The 13438-nt window shown below is 45.9% G+C and overlaps 1 protein-coding gene across 1 annotated transcript in view; it reads right to left on the reverse strand.

The window, feature by feature from the left end:
- Positions 1-13438, reverse strand: part of agbl5 (AGBL carboxypeptidase 5) — a 59866-nt gene that overhangs the window by 8210 nt on the left and 38218 nt on the right. Inside the window, 1 exon segment of the mRNA XM_045214728.1 lies at positions 8045-8138. Within this exon segment, the coding sequence (XP_045070663.1) occupies positions 8045-8138 (94 nt within the window).

Consider the following 13438-nt stretch of genomic DNA (forward strand, 5'->3'; position numbering starts at 1 on the left):
GTGACTGTAAGTCGCTTTGGATAAAAGCGTCTGCTAAATGGCATATTATTATCCCCTACAGTATGCACAATTCGCTACATAGGCATCTCTGTCTTTGACAGGAAGTCTGTTAACCATTCTGGCGTGAGGGAAAATTATATCTTCTCCTGTCCTAGATAATAGGCTATTTTCCTGTCCAGTCCCAATCCCACTAAAACCCAAAATCCTGACTCCTCTCTCGCATGGACATTCCTAACTTTATTCTGTAATCCAGAATCTCTCGCTTATGCTTGTCAAAATACCGCTATAACATTTCCTGCGCTTCTCTGTGCTGTATCGTATTGCTGTCCATAAGAGAGCTTCGGTAGAGAATTTGTGATCAACAAACAGTATAAGAGTAGATATGGATATTTTAAATCTAATTAACATAATACCACAACCCCCATCAAAATCCATCAGTTTAAGCTAGATCGTTTTTTTTGCATGGGCTGCGTCTCAATCCACAACAACCGCCTGTCGGCTTTTCGAGCTAGAGCGATGTTTGTCAGACCGTGAGACATCCCGAAAATCGGACTTCTCACGAAAACATCTGTAGCGCCCGAACGGTTTGGAACTAATATGACCCCACTCAGGAAATTGGAGACTCTCCGTTTTGCTCTACAACCCCCCTCCTCTAAAGGTAACAACCCCCAACTCGTCTGAACGTAACCCATACAAATGAATGGAAGCATGGAGGTAGTTTGGTGCCCCCAAAAATAATGGGTTAAATCCTTTGTCATAAAAAATATACACTACCGTTCAAATGTTTGGGGTCACTTAGAAATGTCCTTGTTTCAAAAGAAACCTTCAGAGTTGCAAAGAAAAAGCCATATCACAGACTGGCCAATAAAAATAAAAGATTAAGTTGGGCAAAAGAACACAGACACTGGACTTTTTCTTTGCAACTCTGCCTAGAAGGTCAGCATCCCGGAGTCGCCTCTTCACTGTTGACGTTGAGACTGGTGTTTTGCGGGTACTATTTAATGAAGCTGCCAGTTGAGGACCTGTGAGGCGTCTGTTTCACTCTAATGTATTTGTCCTCTTGCTCAATTGTGCACCAGGGCCTCCCACTCCTCTTTCTATTCTGGTTAGAGCCAGTTTGCGCTGTTCTGTGAAGGGAGTAGTACACAGCGTTGTACAAGATCTTCAGTTTCTTGGCAATTTCTCGCATGGAATAGCCTTCATTTCTCAGAACAAGAATAGACTGACGAGTTTCAGAAGAAAGTTATTTGTTTCTGGCCATTTTGAGCCTGTAATCGAACCCACAATTGCTGATGCTCCAGATACTCAACTAGTCTCAAGAAGGCCAGTTGTATTGCTTCTTTAATCAGCAGAACAGTTTTCAGCTGTTCTAACATAATTGCAAAAGGGTTTTCTAATGATCAATTAGCCTTTTAAAATGATAAACTTGGATTAGCAAACACAACGTGCCATTGGAACACAGGATTGATGGTTGCTGATAATGGGCCTCTGTATGCCTATGTAGATATTCCATTAAAAATCAGCCATTTCCAGCTACAATAGCCATTTATAACATTAACAATGTCTACACTGTATTTCTGATCAATTTGATGTTATTTTAATGGACAAAAAAATTGCTTTTCTTTCGAAAACAAGGACATTTCTAAGTGACCCCAAACTTTTGACTGGTGCTGTATATATATTTCCTGATCTTTCTTATGTCTCCTGGATAAAGGACAGACACTTCAAAACCTTATTCTTTATGATTTATCTTTTGACTGTCTTTTTGGCCATTGATGAAGGTGTTGTTCAAATCATTTCTATGGGCTATAGTATTAAAGGCCAAAGTCAATATTTTATCAAAATAATAATACTTTTGTAACATTTGTCAATACCTGAAAGGGGTCCTAAAATTAAAAATCAAATAGCTAAATGATCCATGGTATGACCATCTTAAAACAATTCCATATGTTAGCTTAGTAGAATACCCCCCCCTCCCCCCAAAAAAATAATAATAATACTTTTAGAGGTTTTAATTGTCTTTTTTGGGGGGGTCAACGATCTACACAAAATAATATAATGTCAAAGTGGAAGATAAACTATATATATGAAAAATCAAATATCTTCATTACATAAGTATTGAACCTCTTGAGTCAGTACATGTTAGAATCACCTTGGCAGTGATTACAGATGTGAGTCTTTCTGGGTAAGTCTCTAAGAGCTTTCCACACCTGGATTGAACAATATTTACATATAATTATTTTACACATTCTTTAACCTCTATCAACTTGGTTGTTGATCATTGCTAGACAGCCATTTTCTAGTGTTGCCGTAGATTTTCAGGCCCATTTAAGTTAAAACTGTAACTAGGCCACTCAAGAACATTCAAAGTTGTCTTGGTAAGAAACTCCAGTGTATATTTGGCCTTGTGTTTTAGGTTGAACCAGGTCTTCCTCTAGGATTCTCCCTGTGCTTAGCTCTATTCCGTTTCTTTGGGTACAAAAGAAGTCCTAGTCCTTGCCGATGACAAGCATACCCATAACATGATGCAGCCACCAGGGCGCGTTCTCAGAGCATGCGCAGACCAGCTGGCAGGCATATTCCCAGTCTCAGAGCATACCCATAACATGATGCAGCCACCAGGGCGCGTTCTCAGAGCATGCGCAGAACAGCTGGTAGGCATATTCCCAGTCTCAGAGCATACCCATAACATGATGCAGCCACCAGGGCGCGTTCTCAGAGCGTACGCAGAACAGCTGGTAGGTATATTCCCAGTCTCAGAGCATACCCATAACATGATGCAGCCACCAGGGTGCGTTCTCAGAGCATGTGCAGACCAGCTGGCAGGTATATTCCCAGTCTCAGAGCATACCCATAACATGATGCAGCCACCAGGGCGCGTTCTCAGAGCATGCGCAGAACAGCTGGCAGGTATATTCCCAATCTCAGAGCATACCCATAACATGATGCAGCCACCAGGGCGCGTTCTCAGAGCGTACGCAGAACAGCTGGTAGGCATATTCCCAGTCTCAGAGCATACCCATAACATGATGCAGCCACCAGGGTGCGTTCTCAGAGCATGTGCAGACCAGCTGGCAGGTATATTCCCAGTCTCAGAGCATACCCATAACATGATGCAGCCACCAGGGCGCGTTCTCAGAGCATGCGCAGAACAGCTGGTAGGCATATTCCCAGTCTCAGAGCATACCCATAACATGATGCAGCCAACAGGGCGCGTTCTCAGAGCGTACGCAGAACAGCTGGTAGGCATATTCCCAGTCTCAGAGCATACCCATAACATGATGCAGCCACCAGGGTGCGTTCTCAGAGCGTACGCAGAACAGCTGGTAGGTATTCAGTCTAGAGCATACCATAACATGATGCAGCCACCAGGGTGCGTTCTCAGGCAGAACAGCTGGTAGGTATATTCCCAATCTCAGAGCATACCCATAACATGATGCAGCCACCAGGGTGCGTTCTCAGAGCATGTGCAGACCAGCTGGCAGGTATATTCCCAGTCTCAGAGCATACCCATAACATGATGCAGCCACCAGGGTGCGTTCTCAGAGCATGCGTAGAACAGCTGGCAGGCATATTCCCAGTCTCAGAGCATACCCATAACATGATGCAGCCACCAGGGCGCGTTCTCAGAGCATGCGTAGAACAGCTGGCAGGCGTATTCCCAGTCTCAGAGCAGACCAGCTGGAAGGCGTATTCCCAGTCTCAGAGCAGACCAGCTGGAAGGCGTATTCCCAGTCTCAGAGCAGACCAGCTGGAAGGTATATTCCCAGTCTCAGAGCAGACCAGCTGGCAGGCATATTCCCAGTCTCAGAGCATACCCATAACATGATGCAGCCACCAGGGTGCGTTCTCAGAGCATGTGCAGACCAGCTGGCAGGTATATTCCCAGTCTCAGAGCATACCCATAACATGATGCAGCCACCAGGGCGCGTTCTCAGAGCGTACGCAGAACAGCTGGCAGGTATATTCCCAGTCTCAGAGCATACCCATAACATGATGCAGCCACCAGGGTGCGTTCTCAGAGCATGCGTAGAACAGCTGGCAGGCATATTCCCAGTCTCAGAGCATACCCATAACATGATGCAGCCACCAGGGCGCGTTCTCAGAGCATGCGTAGAACAGCTGGCAGGCGTATTCCCAGTCTCAGAGCAGACCAGCTGGAAGGCGTATTCCCAGTCTCAGAGCAGACCAGCTGGAAGGCGTATTCCCAGTCTCAGAGCAGACCAGCTGGCAGGCGTATTCCCAGTCTCAGAGCAGAACAGCTGGCAGGCATATTCCCAGTCTCAGAGCAGAACAGCTGGCAGGTATATTCCCAGTCTCAGAGCAGACCAGCTGGCAGGTATATTCCCAGTCTCAGAGCAGACCAGCTGGCAGGTATATTCCCAGTCTCAGAGCATGCGCAGAACAGCTGGCAGGTATATTCCCAGTCTCAGAGTGTACGCAGACCAGCTGGCAGGTATATTCCCAGTCTCAGAGCGTACGCAGAACAGCTGGCAGGTATATTCCCAGTCTCAGAGCAGACCAGCTGGCAGGTATATTCCCAGTCTCAGAGCAGACCAGCTGGCAGGTATATTCCCAGTCTCAGAGCATGCGCAGAACAGCTGGCAGGTATATTCCCAGTCTCAGAGCGTACGCAGACCAGCTGGCAGGTATATTCCCAGTCTCAGAGCGTACGCAGACCAGCTGGCAGGTATATTCCCAGTCTCAGAGCGTACGCAGACCAGCTGGCAGGTATATTCCCAGTCTCAGAGCGTACGCAGACCAGCTGGCAGGTATATTCCCAGTCTCAGAGCGTACGCAGACCAGCTGGCAGGTATATTCCCAGTCTCAGAGCGTACGCAGACCAGCTGGCAGGTATATTCCCAGTCTCAGAGCGTACGCAGACCAGCTGGCAGGTATATTCCCAGTCTCAGAGCGTACGCAGACCAGCTGGCAGGTATATTCCCAGTCTCAGAGCATACCCATAACATGATGCAGCCACCAGGACGCGTTCTCAGAGCGTACGCAGAACAGCTGGCAGGTATATTCCCAGTCTCAGAGCATACCCATAACATGATGCAGCCACCAGGGTGCGTTCTCAGAGCATGCGTAGAACAGCTGGCAGGCATATTCCCAGTCTCAGAGCATACCCATAACATGATGCAGCCACCAGGGCGCGTTCTCAGAGCATGCGTAGAACAGCTGGCAGGCGTATTCCCAGTCTCAGAGCAGACCAGCTGGAAGGCGTATTCCCAGTCTCAGAGCAGACCAGCTGGAAGGCGTATTCCCAGTCTCAGAGCAGACCAGCTGGCAGGCGTATTCCCAGTCTCAGAGCAGAACAGCTGGCAGGCATATTCCCAGTCTCAGAGCAGAACAGCTGGCAGGTATATTCCCAGTCTCAGAGCAGACCAGCTGGCAGGTATATTCCCAGTCTCAGAGCAGACCAGCTGGCAGGTATATTCCCAGTCTCAGAGCATGCGCAGAACAGCTGGCAGGTATATTCCCAGTCTCAGAGCGTACGCAGACCAGCTGGCAGGTATATTCCCAGTCTCAGAGCGTACGCAGAACAGCTGGCAGGTATATTCCCAGTCTCAGAGCAGACCAGCTGGCAGGTATATTCCCAGTCTCAGAGCAGACCAGCTGGCAGGTATATTCCCAGTCTCAGAGCATGCGCAGAACAGCTGGCAGGTATATTCCCAGTCTCAGAGCGTACGCAGACCAGCTGGCAGGTATATTCCCAGTCTCAGAGCGTACGCAGACCAGCTGGCAGGTATATTCCCAGTCTCAGAGCGTACGCAGACCAGCTGGCAGGTATATTCCCAGTCTCAGAGCGTACGCAGACCAGCTGGCAGGTATATTCCCAGTCTCAGAGCGTACGCAGACCAGCTGGCAGGTATATTCCCAGTCTCAGAGCGTACGCAGACCAGCTGGCAGGTATATTCCCAGTCTCAGAGCGTACGCAGACCAGCTGGCAGGTATATTCCCAGTCTCAGAGCGTACGCAGACCAGCTGGAAGGTATATTCCCAGTCTCAGAGCAGACCAGCTGGAAGGTATATTCCCAGTCTCAGAGCAGACCAGCTGGAAGGTATATTCCCAGTCTCAGAGCAGACCAGCTGGCAGGTATATTCCCAGTCTCAGAGCAGACCAGCTGGAAGGTATATTCCCAGTCTCAGAGCAGACCAGCTGGCAGGTATATTCCCAGTCTCAGAGCAGACCAGCTGGCAGGTATATTCCCAGTCATTTCCAACCTCTCCTTGTCCCAGTCTGTAATCCCCATTTTTAAGATGGCCACCATCATTCCTGTTCCCAACAACTCTAAGGCTTCATGCCACCATGACTACCGCCCTGTAGCATCACTGCTGTGATCATGAAGTGCTTTGAAAGCACTGACCCGGTATGTAGTCACCTGACCCTTATACATATCTACCTCCATCACTCCAGTATCCCTCCACATTGTTAATATGGTACTGGAACTGACCCTGTATATAGTCACCTGACCCTTATACATATCTACCTCCATCACTCCAGTATCCCTGCACATTGTTAATATGGTACTGGAACTGACCCTGTATATAGTCACCTGACCCCTATACATATCTACCTCCATCACTCCAGTATCCCTCCACATTGTTAATATGGTACTGGAACTGACCCTGTATATAGTCACCTGACCCCTATACATATCTACCTCCATCACTCCAGTATCCCTGCACATTGTTAATATGGTATTGGAACTGACCCTGTATGTAGTCACCTGACCCCTATACATATCTACCTCCATCACTCCAGTATCCCTGCACATTGTTAATATGGTATTGAACTGACTAAATATTTCCTGTATATAGTTGCTTACTTACTTACTTTATTGTGTATTTCATATTTTCTATTCTTATTTCTCGTGTTTTTTTCTAGTAATACTTTGTTATTGATTATTGCATTGTTGGGTTTTGAGTTTGCAAGAAAGGCATTTCACTGTCCTGGTGCACGTGACATTTAAACTTGGAACTTAAAACCTGAAACTTGAAACACTGCTCGACTGAGGGCCCTTTCAGATGAGTGTATGTGTTGGGTACAGAGATGAGGTAGTGTATGTGTTGGGTACAGAGATGAGGTAGTGTATGTGTTGGGTACAGAGATGAGGTAGTGTATGTGTTGGGTACAGAGATGAGGTAGTGTATGTGTTGGGTACAGAGATGAGGTAGTGTATGTGTTGGGTACAGAGATGAGGTAGTGTATGTGTTGGGTACAGAGATGAGGTAGTGTATGTGTTGGGTACAGAGATGAGGTAGTGTATGTGTTGGGTACAGAGATGAGGTAGTGTATGTGTTGGGTACAGAGATGAGGTAGTGTATGTGTTGGGTACAGAGATGAGGTAGTGTATGTGTTGGGTACAGAGATGAGGTAGTCATTCAAAAATCATGTCAAACACTATTATTGCACACAGAGTGAGTCCATGCAACTTATTATGTGACTTTTTAAGCACATTTTTACTCCTGAACTTATTTAGGCTTGCCATAACAAAAGGGGTTGAATACTTGTTTTTTGTTTTGTTTTTTTATTGACTACTTATTGACTCAAGACATTTCAGCTCCCGCAGAGATTTCAGAGTCCACGCGGAAATGTGCGGATGGGAGCAGACGTTCAATATTACATCATTTTGTTTCAAGGCGACCGAGCAAACGGTGTGTAAATGGAAATTAGGCTTAACCCAAATACTTAATCACCTTAACCCTGACCCTGACCCTGACCTGACCTTGACCCTGACCTGACCCTGACCTGACCCTGACCTGACCTGACCTGACCTGACCCTGACCTGACCCTGACCTGACCCTGACCTGACCCTGACCTGACCTGACCTGACCCTGACCTGACCCTGACCTGACCCTGACACCCTGACCTGACCCTGACCTTACCCTGACCTGACCCTGACCCTGACCTGACCCTGACCTGACCCTGACCTGACCCTGACCTTACCCTGACCTGACCCTGACCCTGACCTTACCCTGACCTGACCCTGACCTTACCCTGACCCTGACCTGACCCTGACCCTGACCTGACCCTGACCTGACCCTGCCGACACCACAGCCACAACAGTACCATACTTCACTTCACAACATCCTGCTGCGCTGTACACAGCAACATCACCAGTGTTCATATCCTGATGTAAGCAGTTTTGGTGTCACTTTGTATAACTAATCTAACTATGAACACCAACTGTTTTTCATATCCTAAAAATACTGATGTTCAATCAGGATGTTGCCGTGTTAACACAGGCAACACTCAAAATCACGCTCATCATTATCATATTACCCAGAATGCTCCACTGCAGGTTGATTTTTAGAATGATTTGTTTCAATATCTGTGTTTTTGCATGTACATTGCACTTTGGGAAATATGCAAATAAGGCATTGCACGAAGCAGTGTGTTAATTTAACACTGAAAAGTGTGGACCCATTTAGACACTGGACCAGTGTTTAATTTAACACTGGTGAATTTGCTGTGTGGTGTTGGAAAGTATCAGTTGGACAACACTCAAAAGTATGGTGTTCAATATCTACACCATTAGTGTTAGGAAATGTACACTGTGTGTTAAAAGGGAACAGGATCCGGCACCTCTCCATTTTGGACTGTCTCGTTCCGGTACCTCTCATGGCATGAACAATTATTTTCACAATGTAGATATTGTAATAAAAGTGATCAAAGTTCATTGGAGTTGCCTCTTTGTTAATGATAGACATGAGCCTGCAACTCATCTCTCCAGCATTGCACTTCATCTATTTCCTGATGGAATCTCAGGGAAGGTCATCTATTTCCTGATAGAATCTCAGGGAAGTTAATCTATTTCCTGATAGAATCACAGGGAAGGTCATCTATTTCCTGATAGAATCTCAGGGAAGGTAATCTATTTCCTGATGGAATCTCAGGGAAGGTCATCTATTTCCTGATGGAATCTCAGGGAAGGTCATCTATTTCCTGATGGAATCTCAGGGAAGGTAATCTATTTCCTGATGGAATCTCAGGGAAGGTCATCTATTTCCTGATAGAATCTCAGGGAAGGTCATCTATTTCCTGATGGAATCTCAGGGAAGGTCATCTATTTCCTGATAGAATCTCAGGGAAGGTCATCTATTTCCTGATAGAATCTCAGGGAAGGTCATCTATTTCCTGATAGAATCTCAGGGAAGGAGGAGCTACAGATCCCCTGATAAATCGACATTTCCAAAGTGTTCGTTCGACACTTTCTGGTGTTCAATTTACCGATCGGAATTTGCTGTGTATGGACCTTCGTTACACACACGGTCAGGACATCAGTCTAACTCCAGTTACACACTATACAATATGGTCTTTCATTTAATGCCTTTCTCTGTCGTCTTGATGTTATCGGGGGTAAGGATCATAATGTAAAGGTTAGAAGTTGTCTAATGGTCATACTTCCTGATCTATACGACAACATGCCATCGTCCATCGTCCAGAAACACATTCCACGATACCAAACATTTTATATGTGCTGGGATGCATGTGACTAAAGTGGTGCAGTGTGGTGGGAGGAGTTACAGTTGAGGTGGGAGGAGTTACAGTTGAGGTGGGAGGTGTTACAGCTGAGGTGGGAGGAGTTACAGTTGAGGTGGGAGGTGTTACAGTTGAGGTGGGAGGAGTTACAGTTGAGGTGGGAGGAGGTAGACCGCAGTGGGAGGAGTTTATGGTGTGCTCAGACGCTGTTCAGGAACGTAGCCAGGTGGTGAAGACGTCATATATGAATGCATTTGAGTGCTTTTGAGGTTGGAACAATTTAACCAATTAGATTTTAGCTAGATGGCTAAACTCGCCAACGTACCTAATAATACATTTGTTAGCTTGATTACATTGACAATATGTCAAACCATACACTGTATAGGTCAAACTAGCTAGCTACATCATACAATCGTATATCGCCCAAAAGAAACCTGGCGAAGAACAGTAGAGAAGGAGATGGACAGAGGAGACAGAATAATCCTCAAAGAGCAGAGGAGGAGAGACAGAATAATCCTCAAAGAGCAGAGGAGGAGAGACAGAATAATCCTAAAAGAGCAGAGGAGGAGAGACAGAATAATCCTGAAAGAGCAGAGGAGGAGAGACAGAATAATCCTCAAAGAGCAGAGGAGGAGAGACAGAATAATCCTCAAAGAGCAGAGGAGGAGAGACAGAATAATCCTCAAAGAGCAGAGGAGGAAGAGACAGAATAATCCTCAAAGAGCAGAGGAGGAGAGACAGAATAATCCTCAAAGAGCAGAGGAGGAGAGACAGAATAATCCTCAAAGAGCAGAGGAGGAGAGACAGAATAATCCTCAAAGAGCAGAGGAGGAGAGACAGAATAATCATGAAAGAGCAGAGCAGAGACAGAATAATCCTCAAAGAGCAGAGACAGAATAATCCTGAAAGAGCAGAGGAGGAGAGACAGAATAATCCTGAAAGAGCAGAGACAGAATAATCCCTCCACTATCGCTCTGCTTCCTTCCATAGTTGATTTGTCTGTAAAGTCATACCATATCAACACAGGTGTGATGGAAACACAAAGTGTAGGTACAATTTCACAAATGTCGACAGACAGTAAAATTAATTATGCAACAAGTGTGGTGGAAACTCCTTTATATGCAAATATTGATATATACTGAACAAAACTATAAACGCAACATGTAAAGTGTTGGTCCCATGTTTCATGAGCTGAAATAAAAGAGACCCGAACATTTCCATTAGCACAAAAAGCTTATTTCTCTAAAGTTTGGTGCACAAATTTGTTTACATCCCTGTTAGTGAGCATTTCTCCTTTACCAAGATAATCCATCCACCTGACAGGTGTGGCATATCAAGAAGCTGATTAAACAGCATGATCATTACACAGGTGCACCTTGTGCTGGGGACAATAAAAGGCCACTTTAAAGTGTGCAGTTTTGTCACACAACACAATACCACAGATGCCTCAAGTTTTGAGGGAGTGTGCAATTGGCATGCTGACTGCAGGAATGTCCACCAGAGCTGTTGCCGCCAGAGAATTGCATGTTCATTTCTCTACCATAAGCCGCCTCCAACGTCGTTATAGAGAATTTGGCAGTACGTCCAACCGGCCTCACAACCGCAGACCACGTGTAACCACAGCAGCCCAGGACCTCCACATCCTGCTTCTTCACCTGCGGGATAATCTGAGACCAGCCACCAGGACAGCTGATGAAACTGTGGGTTTGCACAACGGAAGAACTTCTGCACAAACTGTCAGAATCCGTTTCGGAGAAGCTCATCTGTGTGCTCGTCGTCCTCACCAGGGTCTTGACCTGACTGCAGTTCGGCGTCGTAACTGTGGGCAAATGTGGGCAAATGCTCACCTTCGATGGACACTGGCATGTTGGAGATCTTGGGAGGTGTTCTTTGAAATTGCTGCGTGTTGCATTTACAGTGCATTCGGAATGTATTCAGTCCCCTCGTCTTTTTCCAATTTTGTTACGTTACAGCCTTATTCTAAAATAGATGCATTTTTCTCCCCTCATCAATCTACACACAATACCCCATAATGACAAAACAAAAACAGTTTTTTAGAAATGTGCAAATGTATTAAAAATAAAAAACTGAAATATTACATTTACATAAGTATTCAGACCCTTTACTCAGTACTTTGTTAAAGCACCTTTGACAGCAATTACAGCCTCGAGTCTTCTTGGGTATGACGCTACAAGCTTGGCACACCTGTATTTGGGGAGTTTCTCCCATTCTTCTCCGCAGATCCTCTCAAGCTCTGTCAGGTTGGATGGGGAGCGTCGCTGCACAGATATTTTCTGGTCTCTCCAGAGATGTTTGATCGGGTTCAAGTCCGGTCTCTGGCTGGGCCACTCACATTCAGAGGCTTGTCCCGAAGCCACTCCTGCGTTTTCTTGGCTGTGTGCTTAGGGTCGTTGTCCTGTTGGAAGGTGAACCTTCGCCCCAGTCTGAGGTCCTGAGCGCTCTGGAGCAGGTTTTCATCAAGGATCTCTCTGTACTTTGCTCCGTTCATCTTTCCCTCGATCCTGACTAGTCTCCAAGTCCCTGGCGCTGAAAAACATCCCCACAGCATGATGCTGCCACCACAATGCTTCACCGTAGGGATGGTGCCAGGTTTCCTCCAGACGTGACGCTTGGTATTCAGGCCAAAGAGTTCAGTCTTGGTTTCATCAGACCAGAGAATCTTGTTTCTCATAGTCTGAGAGTCCTTTAGGTGCCTTTTGGCAAACTCCAAGCGGGCTGTCGTGCCTTTTACTGAGGAGTGGCTTCCGTCTGGTCACTCTACCATAAAGGCCTGATTGGTGGAGTGCTGCAGAGATGGTTGTCCTTCTGGAAGGTTCTCCCATCTCCACAGAGGAACTCTGGAGCTCTGTCAGAGTGACTATGGGGTTCTTGGTCACCTCCCTGACCAAGGCCCTTCTCCCCCGATTGCTCAGTTTGGCCGGGCAGCCAGCTCTAAGAAGAGTCTTGGTGGTTCCAAACTTCTTCCCTTTAAGAATGATGGAGGCAACTGTGTTCTTGGTGATCTTCAATGCTGCAGAAAGTTTTTGGTACCCTTCCCCAGATCTGCGCCTCCACACAATCCTGTCTCGGAGCTCTACGAACAATTCCTTCTACCGCATGGCTTGGTTTTTTCTCTGACATGTACTGTCAACTGTGGGACCTTATATAGACAGGTGTGTGCCTTTCCAAATCATGTCCAATCAATTGAATTTACCACAGGTGGACTCCAATCAAGTTGTAGAAACATCTCAAGGATGATCAACGGAAACAGGATGCACCTGAGCTCAATTTCGAGTCTCATAGCAAATGGTCTGAATACTTATTATGTAAATAAGGTATTTCTGTTTTTTATTCTTAATACATTTGCAAACATTTCTATAAACCTGTTTTCCCTTTGTCATTATGGGGTATTGTGTGGATTGATGAGGGGAAAACATTATTTAATCAATTTTAGATTAAGGCTGTAACGCAACAAAATGTGGAAAAAGGGAAGGTGTCTGAATACTTTCTGAATGCAGTGTATATATTTGTTCAGTATATTGAAGTAAACTTTGGAGTCACACCATTATATGCTACGTTGAACTACTACTACGACGTGGAAAAGCATTCAGAGGTGTTTAAGTGATGGATGGTGATGAGCTTCATGGTGGTTAAGTGAAGATGGTGATGAGCTTCATGGTGGTTAAGTGATGATGGTGATGAGCTTCATGGTGGTTAAGTGATGGACGGTGATGAGTTTCATGGTGGTTAAGTGATGGATGATGATGATGAGCTTCATGGTGGTTAAGTGATGGATGGTGATGAGCTTCATGGTGGTTAAGTGAAGATGGTGATGAGCTTCATGGTGGTTAAGTGATGATGGTGATGAGCTTCATGGTGGTTAAGTGATGGACGGTGATGAGTTTCATGGTGGTTAAGTGATGGATGGTGATGAGTTTCATGGTGGTT

The sequence above is a fragment of the Coregonus clupeaformis genome, unplaced genomic scaffold (assembly GCF_020615455.1).
Source record: "Coregonus clupeaformis isolate EN_2021a unplaced genomic scaffold, ASM2061545v1 scaf0301, whole genome shotgun sequence".
Lineage (NCBI taxonomy): Eukaryota > Metazoa > Chordata > Actinopteri > Salmoniformes > Salmonidae > Coregonus > Coregonus clupeaformis.